Consider the following 14,222-nt stretch of genomic DNA (forward strand, 5'->3'; position numbering starts at 1 on the left):
AACAGTTGACAGTACTCAGTTTCTTTCTGGGTATTGTAGTGTGTTTGCCATTTCAGAATGTAGTTAATATCTGGCCAAATGCGTTCAGGAACCAGGATGTTTGTCAAAAAATGCTCATGGATTTGCTTAGAGAAATGCTGTAACTTAGTGATCAAAAAACTAGCTTTTTATTCTTCACATATAATCAGTCAACTTGTTATTTTTTAAATTTTAGTGAAAGGAGCACCTCGAAACCTGAAGGTGACAGACGAGACTACAGATAGCTTTAAAATGACCTGGACTCAAGCTCCGGGGAGAGTCTTAAGGTACCGAATTACTTATAGACCTGTTGCTGGTGGAGACAGCAAAGAAGTTACCACTCCAGCCAATCAGAGGAGGAGAACGCTGGAGAACCTGACTCCAGACACAAAATATGAAGTATCTGTAATTCCTGAATATGTCTCGGGACCCGGGTCTCCGTTGACTGGAAATGCAGCCACTGAAGAAGGTAGAAGAAATATGCTCATTATTTGGTAACAACTGAAATCTTAGACTAGGAGACGCTTTGGACAACTATTCAGACACTACAAGCCATGAGATACTTTGTCTCAATTATTGGAGTATCTAAGATGCTAGTCCTATTAGATTTGACTTATTCAAATATTTGACTTACTCGTGACCCCATTTATTGGGCTTTCCTGGTAGCTCAGATGGTAAAGAATCTGCCTGCAACATGGGAGACCTGGGTTTGACCCCTGGGTTGGGAAGATCCCCTGGAGGAGGGCATGGCAACCCACTCCAGTATTCTTGCCTGAAGAATCCCCATGGACAGAGGAGCCTGGCAGGCAGGCTACAGCCCATGTGGTCGCAAAGAGTTAGACATCACTGAGCAACTAAGCACAGCACAGACCTCATTTATTGGTGTCAGCAGGAACCTGAGTTGTATGATATGGTCTAAATATTCTTTTAATATAATACTATTAAATATTCTATTATAAATTGCAGGATGACTAGGGATTAAAAATCATATTATGCACCATTGATATAGATTACCTGTTATTTCTTCAGGAAGATTTAAAAATACTCACCTGTTTTTATTTAAATGGAATGATTAGGCTTCCAGGATAGATTCTGATATTAGTTGCAAGTTATTAATATTTATTTAATGGATCATTTCATGAATAAAAATTAAGCCATATGTATTTTTCATTTTATTCCTTGTCTTTAAAGTTTAAAAAACATAATAATAATTCCATGTCAGCAATAATGAGCAGTTATTAAGTACTTGGAGCAGGAAATGGCAACCCACTCCAATATTCTTGCCTGGGAAATCCCATGGACAAAGGAGCCTGCTGGGCTACAGTCCATGGGTAACAAGAGTTGGACTCAACTTAGAGACTAAACCACCACCACCATTAAGCACCTATTCGCCTTCTGTGCAAAGAGCTTTTGATGTATTATCTCATTTAATCCCTGCATAGGACCTATGAAGTTGTTACTGTTATTATCCCAGTATTGCACAAATGTTGAGGCTAAGGAAACTGAATGTTGCTAATAAGCAGTGAATGTGAGTTTGTTGCCCTCTTGCAGACACTTCATGACTCCTGGTGCAGCCTAGCTAGTCTCTCCTGCAAAGACCCTCTCCACCTGCCCTCTTCTTTTCTTCCACTGGAGAAGTCACTACCCTTATTCTTTCCAGTTGGGGATCTAGGGATCTTTGTACTGGGCACCAAAAAAAAAAAAAAAAAAGACCCAGTGATGCCTCATCCTTCTATTTTTCTGAGTTAAAGCTGGGGGATGTGTGCCTGGTGAGGAGAGTGATAGAGTTGAGAGCCTTGAGACCCTTCAGAGACCACATGGCCCCGTTACCAGGAAAGACATGAAAAGCCAAATATCACAGTTGCAAAGGGATGGGTGGCTCCTGAGTGGAACCAAGGCTCGTTTCCTCTCATGTATATTTTTCTAGAGACAGCACCATTTATCATTTTTATCAATTAACATAATTCATGGGCATCACATTTAGATGTTCTTAGCTTTCCTCCAACAAAGTCTTTTTATTGACTGTTTCTTAGAGGAGTTAAAAATCTCCATTGTGTTACTAATCAGCATATATACATTTTATAGTGCTTTGTTCCAGTTTTAGAGAAAATGTTGTAGTTTTTTTTACATGAAAGATTCTAACATGGAAGACTTTAGCCTATGTGACTACGGTACAGAAGAGAAATTGGATGGCTTTTGCTTTGTTTCTGCTAACACATAGGGCCCGGTTTAGAGATGCTTAAACTCTGTTGACTAGTCAGCAGTTACAATAGTCATAATCTCACCCAGGATGTAAATTTGATTACATATCTATCTCATAGATAGGTGGATAGATATGGGCTTCCCAGGGGGCACTACTGTAAGGAACCCGCGTGCCAGTGCAGGAGAAGTGAGAGACGTGGGTTTGATCTCTGGGTGGGGAAGATCTCCTGGAGGAGGGCATGGCAATTGATTATATATATATAAAGCAGCAAAATGTTTTTAAGTCATTTTACTAAATAATGAGTTTTGATGTTGTTGTTTCTTTAATGAAGTTAGAGGGAACCCAAGGGATTTACGAGTTTCTGACCCTACGACATCAACAATGAAACTGTCTTGGACGAGGGCACCAGGAAAGGTGAAACAGTATCTCATCACATACACACCGGTGGCAGGAGGTGACACTCAAGAGGTCACTGTGAAGGGAGACACAGCGAGTACTGTCCTGAGAGGATTAAACGAAGGGACGCAATATGCCTTATCTGTGACAGCCTTGTATGCCTCTGGAGCTGGAGATGCCCTTTTTGGAGAAGGGACAACACTTGAAGGTAATTACTGTCATATTTTATAGAAATCTCTGAGCTTGCTTGTGATTGCGCTTAGGAAGCTTAAAATGTTTTCAGAGAATGAAATCTGAGTGTGTGCCATCTTTTCTCTTAAAAGGAATTTGTATTAAAAAAATAAGTAGTCTTAAAACTGCTTCTTATTCAGAGATGTAGGCTACCAAAAAAATTAAATTTGATTGGGAAGCAGTGTACTGGGGAGCTGAGTGTGTAGTAAGGCTGTAGAAATGTGTCTGTTGTGCCATGGGTTGGTTAAATGGAGAATAGGTGTGTGACTCTCGGAGTGGACAGGGGGAAACACTAATGGAGCAAGAGGGTTTGGGGTGCCTGAGATAAGGCGGTTGGTCTGTCACCCAGGAGCAGAAAGCATCCCTTCTCTGACTAATAGCCTCTTCTCCTGCACTGTGCCTATCAACATCAGTATCAGTTCAGTCGCCCAGTCGTTTCCGACTCTTTGCAACCCCGGGGACTACAGCACACCAAGCCTCCCTGTTCATCACCAACTCCCGGAGTTTACTCAAACTCATGTCCATTGAGTCTGTGATGCCATCCAACCATCTCATTCTCTGTCATCCCCTTCTCCTCCTGCCTTCAATCTTTCCCAGCATCAGGGTCTTTTCCAATGAGTCAGTTCTTCGCATCAGGTGGCCAAAGTATTGGAGTTTCAGCTTCAGCATCAGTCCTTCCAATGAATATTCAGGACTGATTTCCTTTAGGACAGACTGATTGGATCTCTTTGCAGTCCAAGGGACCCTCAAGAGTCTTCTCTCACTATGCCTACAAGCATTTATAAAAGCTTGAGAAATATGAAAGTCCAAGTTACTGTCTGTTTTCTGAATGACTTCTAAAATTCAGTTCTGTGTTAGAAGTTCAAAGTTAATGCAGTACTTAGTAAGAACCATCAACAAGACTGGATCTGTTTCCTTGGTTCTCCAGAGTTCATTGTCAGAGGGCTTCATATTTCTTCTTTTTTTTTTATTTTATTTTTAAACTTTACATAATTGAATTAGTTTTGCCAAATATCAAAATGAATCCGCCACAGGCATACATGTGTTCCCCATCCTGAACCCTCCTCCCTCCTCCCTCCCCACACCATCCCTCTGGGTCGTCCCAGTGCACCAGCCCCAAGCATCCCAGTATCGCGCATCGAACCTGGACTGGCAACTCGTTTCTTACATGATATTCTACATGTTTCAATGTCACTCTCCCAAATCTTCCCACCCTCTCCCTCTCCCACAGAGTCCATAAGACTGTTCTATACACCAGTGTCTCTTTTGCTGTCTCATACACCGAGTTATTGTTACCATCTTTCTAAATTCCATATATATGGGTTAGTATACTGTATTGGTGTTTTTCTTTCTGGCTTACTTCACTCTGTATAATAGGCTCCAGTTTCATCCACCTCATTAGAACTGATTCAAATGTATTCTTTTTAATGGCTGAGTAATACTCCATTGTGTATATGTACCATAGCTTTCTTATCCATTCATCTGCTGATGGACATCTAGGTTGCTTCCATGTCCTGGCTATTATAAACAGTGCTGCGATGAACATTGGGGTACACATGTCTCTTTCCCTTCTGGTTTCCTCAGTGTGTATGCCCAGCAGTGGGATTGCTGGATCATAATGCAGTTCTATTTCCAGTTTTTTAAGGAATCTCCACACTGTTCTCCATAGTGGCTGTACTAGTTTGCATTCCCACCAACAGTGTAAGAGGGTTCCCTTTTCTCCACACCCTCTCCAGCATTTATTATTTGTAGACTTTTGGATCGCAGCCATTCTGACTGGTGTGAAATGGTACCTCATAGTGGTTTTGATTTGCATTTCTCTGATAATGAGTGATATTGAGCATCTTTTCATGTGTTTGTTAGCCATCTGTATGTCTTCTTTGGAGAAATGTCTATTTAGTTCTTTGGCCCATTTTTTGATTGGGTCATTTATTTTTCTGGAGTTGAGCTGTAGGAGTTGCTTGTATATTTTTGAGATTAGTTGTTTGTCAGTTGCTTCATTTGCTATTATTTTCTCCCATTCTGAAGGCTGTCTTTTCACCTTGCTAATAGTTTCCTTTGATGTGCAGAAGCTTTTAAGTTTAAATAGGTCCCATATGTTTATTTTTGATTTTATTTCCAATATTCTGGGAGGTGGGTCATAGAGGATCCTGCTGTGATGTATGTCAGAGAGTGTTTTGCCTATGTTCTCCTCTAGGAGTTTTATAGTTTCTGGTCTTACGTTTAGATCTTTAATCCATTTTGAGTTTATTTTTGTGTATGGTGTTAGAAAGTGGTCTAGTTTCATTCTTTTACAAGTGGTTGACCAGATTTCCCAGCACCACTTGTTAAAGAGATTGTCTTTAATCCATTGTATATTCTTGCCTCCTTTGTCAAAGATAAGGTGTCCATATGTGCGTGGATTTATCTCTGGGCTTTCTATTTTATTCCATTGATCTATATTTCTGTCTTTGTGCCAGTACCATACTGTCTATAGTAAAGTTGCAGGATATAAAATCAACACACAGAAATCCCTTGCATTCCTATACACTAATAATGAGAAAACAGAGAGAGAAATTAAGGAAACAATTCCATTCACCATTGCAACGGAAAGAATAAAATACTTAGGAATATATCTACCAAAAGAAACTAAAGACCTCTATATAGAAAACTATAAAACACTGGTGAAAGAAATCAAAGAGGACACTAATAGATGGAGAAATATACCATGTTCATGGATTGGAAGAATCAATATAGTGAAAATGAGTATACTACCCAAAGCAATTTATAGATTCAATGCAATCCCTATCAAGCTACCAACAGTATTCTTCACAGAGCTAGAACAAATAATTTCACAATTTGTATGGAAAAACAAAAAACCTCGAATAGCCAAAGCGATCTTGAGAAAGAAGAATGGAACTGGAGGAATCAACCTACCTGACTTCAGGCTCTACTACAAAGCCACAGTTATCAAGACAGTATGGTACGGGCTTCATATTTCTTAGGCTCTTTTGAACTGTAATGGAAGCTTAGATTTGACTCACCACAACCGGAAAGTAAGTCGTACAAGAGAGAAAGCACAAATTTAACTTAACTACAATGAAAATGGATTGTAGTTTTGAAAAGCAGTATCAGTGGATGGTTAAAATGATGATGCAGTTCCATAGCTGGGGCCTAAGTGGGAGGTCGGGTTTCCTTTTATTATCACCACCTTTTCTATGCCTTATTTAAAATAATTGTAGGAAGAAAATAAATCTGAAGTATCTTTTGTCATGTGAGATCATAGTGATATTAGGCAAATATCCATATCAGATTTAGTGGGTCCAAGAGCTTGGAGGATGATAGATGTTTAATTCACAAGGATGAGATCTACAAGAGGCAGTTTTGATTAAAACTTTGACTTAGGTAAGAAATAAAACCTAATTGACAAAAACAGTCTAATCAGAGTTCTGTCTCTAATAGTGATTAAGGGTTTAATCCAATATGCTGTGAAATTTATTATTAGAAGAGGGTTTAAATGAAAGTTTAAATCCCAGTGTGCAAAGTACTGATTATTCAAAGAGTCCTGGTTTGGCTACCATATGACTTTGAAATAACCTCTTAACCCCTCTGAACCTCAGTTTATCCATCTATAAAGAGGGGTTTTTCCCCCTTCCTCCCAAACTTACTGCGGAGATCAAATGGTAGAGTGTTAAGTGAAATGCTTTGGGATCTGGAAAATACTCCACATATATGAAATTCATCAAGGGGAAACAACATTCAGTTTAGAACTGATATCTAAAGATACAGCTTTTGTAAGTATATCAAAGATGTTGAATGGTTACTCTAAAATTTTGAAAATAATAAGAGATGGAAATGGAAATTGCCTTAATTAGGGGGACATAGTCCAAACAATGGAAGCATGTGATCTTTATACCTGGAGCAACATTCAGAATTTCTGAGAAATTTGTCCCTTTTTTTTTTTGACCTTTAAGTTCTCTTTCTCATGTGCTTTCTACAGGCTTTTAACATAGATTGCTCCTCTAGGATTTTTAAAGGATCAGCTTTGGAGCTTTTGTTTTTTTATATAATAGTTGTAGATTGTTTATATTTGCAAACATTTTTCCCTTATAAGGGATATCTTGGAAATAATAGTTTTACTTGTGCTTATACTTTTTAAACTTCTGATATTCTTTTGCATTTCTTACTTTATAAATATACTTACACTTTGTCAAAATGTTGCCTCTAAAGATTAACGCATTTTTACTAAGAATAATATATTGTCAATTTTTAGAAAATAAAATTCACATTTTAACATCACAGCAAACATTCTATTGGGTAATGACTTTTCTAGGCCAAGTGTGTAGCTAAATTCTTTATAATTTTATGGCTTTGCACAGGTGGTATAGAAAATCTACAAATTTGAATGTGTGTGTTAGTGTGCACACCCATATATCTGGTCAGAAATAATCTCCAAGGGAGATACACAGATAGTAAAATAAATCAAAAAATTACTATTTCCCATTCCCTGAGATGGAGGAAAGCTAGATGATTTGCAACTTCACTTTAAAAATATAGTTAATTCATAACTAGATTGTAATAGTAGATTTTTTTTCCCATTGACACCAAAGCTTTTCACTTTAGTGAAGGATTAGAGAAAATGCTGCCAGCCTGATTTTGTTAACATATTTATCTTACTGCATGATGTGTGGTAAACTTATCAAATATGTGAAAGCATAGTTGTGACTAAATTAAAATAATAGATATTTTTTGCTCATGGTTATTCCATTTCATTTTATTATATTAACTCAGCCAAATCCACATACCATATACAGGAATAGGATATGATGGTAAATGCAGAGAATGGAAAGCCCAGAAACACAGCCAGCCAACTGCTCTTGAGGGTTGCTGTTTTTCTAATCTGTTTTTCTCTTGGGAGAGGAGGTGGTTAGAGCAGACCTTGAAGGAATGTTTCTTCCATCCAGACGCATGGCTCAGCCAGCGAGGGCATTCTGTGGCTTGAAAATTTTATAGATTGACTGAAGTGCATTCTATTCAATTAAAAAAGAATTAAAAAAATATTTAGCATGGGCTATAACTGTCCCTAACTTGAATCTGTTTCCTAGTGCTTTCTTGAAATGCAGCCAATGATCAGAAAATTCCCCCGTCCCTGGAAGAGAGATTTATTAGCATTGGCGTTGGGGAGGTTCATGGTTGGCCCTAGTACTGTATGAAATAGAATCACAAAGGCAGAGTTTATTACTATTTCAGATCCAAACTTCAGAGGAATCTGAGCACAAGCTATTAGGTTTGATTTACATTGTTTTTTTCTCCTGTTGTTGTTAAAGAAGATTTAATGTAATTACTAAAACACTGCTGTACATGTAAATGAACTTCAAATCTTGAAAGAATTCTTAGTTGTCACTGCTAGTGTTTACAGAGGGAAACCTGCTCTTTTAAACTAAGAAATGAATAATTCCCACTTTAATTCAGAGATTTACTGCAAATGAATGCAAATTTCAGCGTTGGAATAATACAGTTCTTTTATTTTTGAATGTGTTTGTTGGCTGTGGAAAAGATGATTTTTCAGAATTTCTTTTGTTTCAGTTGCTGTAGCAACCCTCTGGTGTCCTAAACATGAAAGGCTTCCTATACATCAAACCATGCTAACTCAGCTGACATTTGGTTACCATGAGGTTTTTAGCACATCACAGGAATTCTTCTGCAAGATGTTGAGTAACATGGGGTGCCTCCAAGATGGAATAAATAAGGCCTCTGTGTTTTCCTAGATTTACTGCTGTCTCATAATTCAAAAAATCATTCATTCTGTGTATAACAATTCTGATGTTTCCAGGGAACTTTAGTCCAATCACCAAACAGTAATATCTTTCCCACAAATTGATGGCTTATCAGAGAAAAATCTAAACTATGTTGGAGAGGTGACAATTATGGAAGAAATCTAATCCAGGCTTTGAGGTTGAAGGGCAATTTGCTTTTTAAGAACTATGTGTTACTTAAAGTAAGTTAACTGATCAATAGTGAACTTTGTCCTTTGGAATGGTGATTTCAAGTCGTTGCTTGTAAATCAAGTGTGTTTCCACATGAACATTATTCAGAGCAGGTCTTCCTTATTGTGCTGTGGAAAGTTGGATGACTTTGAGTTGAGCTCTATCGGAAAAGACAAATTGATTTAGAAGGGGGGTACATTACATTTTCAATTTAATTTCTATTTTTGAAAGTGGTATGTGAAACTCAATGAAAGCTGGCTAGAACAATCTGTAAGATGAAAACAGAGTTTCATTTCTTAATGATTAATTTTTCAGTTATCACTGGCTAATTTGTGTTATAATTGTATTTGAATTGGATGATGATCTGCTTTTCAGAAAGCAAATGGAAAAGGGCTAAGGAAATGTAGGAAAGTTACTTAAATGAGGCGTCAGTTCTTTGGCCTCGTATGTGGAAAAAGTAGAATCAACCCCGTGTGGATCTTCAGATCATGAGAAATGCACCTGTCTAATCACTTGCCTCAGCAGCAGCACAGGGATGCATGCATGCAGGCACCAGCGATGCTGCCTTTTGATATATGTGACTATGCTTTGTAATCCGATCAGAAATACTGAGCATCAAAATTTCAAAAACTGATGAATTTTGTTTGTTTAAATTTATGACAGAAAAGCTTTGTTATTTCTTATACTTGCCCTAGTACTATACTGGAGAGAGCATGGTAGAAGGGAAAACTATTGAGAGGGATTCAGAGGAATAGAGATGAAGGCGTATATCGTTACAGAAGATGATGGTATGACTTGTTTGAAATGATTGCCAGCAATTCCGTTCCCAAAGATAAAAGTAACATGCAAAGTACAGGCATGTGGTTCAAAATGGCAGAAAACAAGTACAGTGAGATTATATATTATTGAAAACCATGTCACTTAGGTGAAAAACGTGGACAAGCCCAAACATCTTAAAACATGCATTTGTGAGTCTTGCAGGCAGACAGAGAGGAGGAGCTCAAGATGGGGGAGCCTTTGCTAGAGCAGAAGTGGGTCCATATTTAGGGACGGGTTGAGACAAAGTGGCAAGAAGTCTGTTGGAATTGGTTTCTGTGCATGCCACTGTTTCTTTGGCTTTGTCTTTTGAAGAACAGTGACCTTTGTGGTCTTTCCTGTTAGCTCAAACAGTGTAGAATCCTCCTGCATGCAGGAGACCCAGGTCTGATCCCTGGGTCTGGAAGATCTTCTGGAGATGGGAACGGCAACCCACTCCAGTATTCTGGCCTGGAGTATCCACGGACAGAGGAGCCTGGTGGGCTACAGTCCATGGGTCACAGAGAGTTGGACATACTGAGTGACTAATACTAACCTTTGCTGGATAGAGGCTCTATATTTCTTATATTTCTTTCTTGTTCCTCTCTCTTTCCTCTTCCTTCCCAGGTATATTAGAAATTGACTCTGTCCCAAAAGCAGTCCAAGCCAAATAATCTCTTTCAGTAGCTACTGATGTCTGAACTTCTGTAGTTTGAGAAAACCTGCAATTCAATATGTTAAACTAAAGCAAGTGGCTGGCTGGGTAACACTAGAGTGGAATCTCATTCACAGGAAAATGTGATCAGTGCTTGAAGAAACATTGAAAAGCCATTTCCTTTTTGACACAGGATGGAGGGGAAGAGAGAATGGGGAACATCCCACTCATGTAATGGGATGGAAAGGATGTGATGAGAACTTCTCGGTTCTCTGTGGATCAGCCTTGGGCTCACGCCACTACTACCGAAAGGGTGACTTGTGTGTGGCCATAGACCCGTGTGATATAGAGAAACCATCACACCATGCTACCCAGCGTCCCCATTTCCGCCAGGTTTGACCAATTTTGCTTTCACCCCATGGGGTTTTACTTCACCACACCTGCCTCTCATTTCTGAATGAAAGCAAGGGTGAGGGTTCCCTCCCACATGGACCAAACACAGCTTCCAAATAAATAAATGTCCCCTAAGTGAGAAAAGAAGCCAGAATCGTGGAGGAATCAGTATCACAGAGGAGGCCGAAACAATTTTTAGAAAGCGTCAGGGCTCAGGCACATCTTCAGACACTCCAGTGTAATTGATCTGGGATGGCCGTCTTTAGCCCTCCAGGTGATTCCTGTATCTGACTGGGTCCAGTCCAGGTTTTACTCCTGAGGGTCCCAGGTCTCCAGGAGGTAGGGGCATGCTCATCCTGTTGCACACCTAGTCCCCAGGCCAGCGTGGCCCCTTGGCAGACTGCCAGTTACATCACAGGGTGCAATTCAACTGCTTTTTTTGGTAACTTAACATTTGACCAAGCCAAGATTCCATTTTTAAAAACTTCAAGGGTTATAGGTCTGATAAAATATACTTATCACGAGAACATCATAGTCTCAAGATTCTTGGATGTAATGCAACAGCTTGAAAACCCAACCCTCCTACTTTTTGGAGAAAAAAGGCGTTTCAATGTGTTTGACAACAGCGTACACTTAATATTTCAGTTCGGTTCAGTTCAGTCACTCAGTCATGTCCGACTCTTTGCGACCCCATGGACTGCAGCATGCCAGGCTTCCCTGTCCATCACCAACTCCCAGAGCTTACTCAAACTCATGTCCATTGAGTCGGTGATGCCATCCAACCATCTCATCCTCTTGTTGTCCCCTTCTCGTCCTGCCTTTAATCTTTCCCAGCATCAGGGTCTTTTCAGATGTGTCAGTTCTTCGCATCAGGTGGCCAAAGTATTGGAGTTTCAGCTTCAGCATCAGTCCTTCCAATGAATATTCAGGACTGATTTCCTTTAGGATGGACTGGTTGGATCTCCTTATATTTAGGATTATTATTATCAAACTGACTGACATACAAGAAACCCACTGAAGCAGTTTATATTTTCAATCTTGGCTTCTGGTTTGAGGTGTCTCTTTTCTGTCTTTGGATTTCACATTTCTTTGTCACAAACATGGAATGTTGAAGCGCCAGTACCTACAAGTAATGCCTTTCTGTGTTAGGCAGAAACTATCATTTTTTTGAGGACCTTTTTTTTTCTGTGATTGAGAATATAATTAATGTTCACTTGAATTAGTACTGTCATGCCATTAATGGGAACTCCCGTATCATATTTGGATCTTAAAAAGTGTTTTTACAGATTCTTTCCAGGACATTGAACAGTTCTACAGAGGTCTTCATTACAATTTTATTAATATTTTGTTCTAGCTTTCCACGTCTTGAGAGTGTTAATGTAGTTGATTAAAATCCATGGGAATACATATCTAATGAGTTCCTTTTGTGTGTAGCTCAGAAATATCTTTGTGAATGTATTTTTGCTTCAACCACAAATTTCCTTCCTATTATTTTCTCACAGTGAAATCATTAGCCTGTGTTTGTGAGATTGATGTCTGTTGCCATGGAAATAAACAATGTCACAAATTCAGAACTATAGAAAGTAGGCAGAAAAATAGGCTGAGAAGCGCAATCTTTGGGAAAACTAGAAACTGAAATTATTATTTGTAAATCTCTCCAGTGTTAATTTGGAAGATTACTTTTGGAGAATGTTCTTAATGTGGCTTTTAAGCTTATTTAAATTCTGAATCCCTTTCAAGTACTTTTAAGTATTATTTCACAAAAGCTGTTGCTAATTGCAGCCTGGGAAATTTAAGAGAAGAAGTACATATGAAAAAAGGGTGTAGTATATATTAAGCAAATGAAACATGCTGCGTATTTAAAACTTAGAGACGAGTAGTTGGAATACCAACCATCAAAACAAAATAAAAAGTGAAAAAACAACAGGCAAGTCAAACCCAACCAACTCAGCCCAACCTAACCAAAGAAACAGTTTGTTTAATTCCTGTAAGTAGAGAAGATATAAAGATGTGTGACCTTAGTAGGAATACAATTAAAGACCTTCAAATGAAGATGAGCCTCAGGAACTGAGGGAAAGAAGTCAGTATGTTCTTGAAAATAAATATTCTTGGTTGCAGTGAAATATGTAACTAATTTCCCTCCAGAGATGAGATGTCCTGTCAGCAGTTAAACTTATTTATAATAGAGTTAAAATTTTCCATTTGGTCTTGGGGTCTGGTAGTATGCCCAGCTTCCATTTTATTTTTTCCTCTGTAATCTGACATATATGATAGGGTTTTGTCCACCATTTATTGTTATCTTTATGTACTTGAAATTTAAATAATTATGAGTATTTTAAAGATACTCATTTTTACTCTTTGATTCAAGTAGAATAGCAGCCTTCAGCATTCTTGTAGCAGCACTGTATATCATTTTCTTGAATACACAATAATTACTGGTAAAATGTATGCTGGAGAGGGAGATAGTTTTATATTTATGTCATACTGTGGCATAAACCCTAGTAAAGGTAGCCAGTATAAAATGACTTGTATATTTATCTTACATTTAAATTATGGAAAGTTAGGGTTTTATTGGTAGACATCTGTGCCTCCTATTAAGTCAGGGTTTCCATATTTTTTCCACTTGAGTTGTATTTTTATTTTGAATGGGAGAGCCAAAATTTAGTAGCAGACATTTTCGATCAGTTAGAGCAAGTGGTGTGTTTTATTTTGATGACTAATCGTTTTTAGGTTTTCCAGAAGAATTGTTGGTTTTTATTTTCCTTAGGGTTAAGCTATAATTGAAATTTTGCATTTCTGGATTTTTAGCTGTTTGAACAAATAGTTGAAAATAGACTGTGAAAAAAAGACTGTTGAAATTAAGATTTGCAAGTGATATAAGATTGTTGAAGTAACTGGAAGTGGTACATTGAAACGGAGCTTACTTAAAGAAGATAAGAGAGGGAAAGATGATGGTGAAGAAATAAAGATCTTTGTGAACAATCGATGAAGAGAACTGAGTAAAATTGGGGGATTTAGATGCTTTTTTCCCTCTTTGAAAATTTCTTTAGGCATTTACTTCTATGTATTTGAATGTCATTCTTGTTCTGAAGGACATTTTAATCTGACTGGACATATGGGGGCAAGGGTGATAAGCAGGAATCAGGCATAATTATTCGGTTTAATCCCATCTTCTGTTCCCCTGACAGAACAGGACAGACAGCTCAGAAAGAAGAAATGGGAAGTTAGACAAATTGAGTCCAACAAGTCAGGGTGTCTGCCAGGATGAGGGAGTATTTACATATCTAATAGACACTGAAGAGTGATCCCCCTTTCATTTCTTTTCTAGAGCGCGGTTCACCTGGAGATTTGATTACTAAAGATATCACGGACACATCGATTGGGGCTTATTGGACGTCAGCTCCAGGAATGGTTCGCGGTTACAGGGTCTCTTGGCAATCACTTTATGATGATATAGAGACTGGAGAAAAGAGTCTTCCTGCAGATGTAATTCATACTGTGATAGAAAACCTGCAGCCAGAGACCAAGTACAGAGTTTCCATATTTGCAACTTACAGTAGTGGAG

General features: G+C 38.4%; 1 protein-coding gene across 2 annotated transcripts in view; it reads left to right on the forward strand.

The window, feature by feature from the left end:
• COL12A1 (collagen, type XII, alpha 1) overlaps nucleotides 1-14,222 on the forward strand; it is a 120,258-nt gene that overhangs the window by 24,982 nt on the left and 81,054 nt on the right. Inside the window, exons 12-14 of one of the 2 annotated variants that reach the window (XM_010855266.1) lie at nucleotides 215-487; nucleotides 2,553-2,825; nucleotides 13,986-14,222. The exons of the other annotated variant lie outside the window; for it this stretch is intronic. Of the exons in view, the coding sequence (XP_010853568.1) occupies nucleotides 215-487; nucleotides 2,553-2,825; nucleotides 13,986-14,222 (783 nt within the window). The remainder of the gene's footprint in view (nucleotides 1-214; nucleotides 488-2,552; nucleotides 2,826-13,985) is intronic. 2 annotated transcript variants of the gene reach the window in all.

Source organism: Bison bison, unplaced genomic scaffold (assembly GCF_000754665.1).
Source record: "Bison bison bison isolate TAMUID 2011002044 unplaced genomic scaffold, Bison_UMD1.0 scf7180017864362, whole genome shotgun sequence".
NCBI lineage: Eukaryota > Metazoa > Chordata > Mammalia > Artiodactyla > Bovidae > Bison > Bison bison.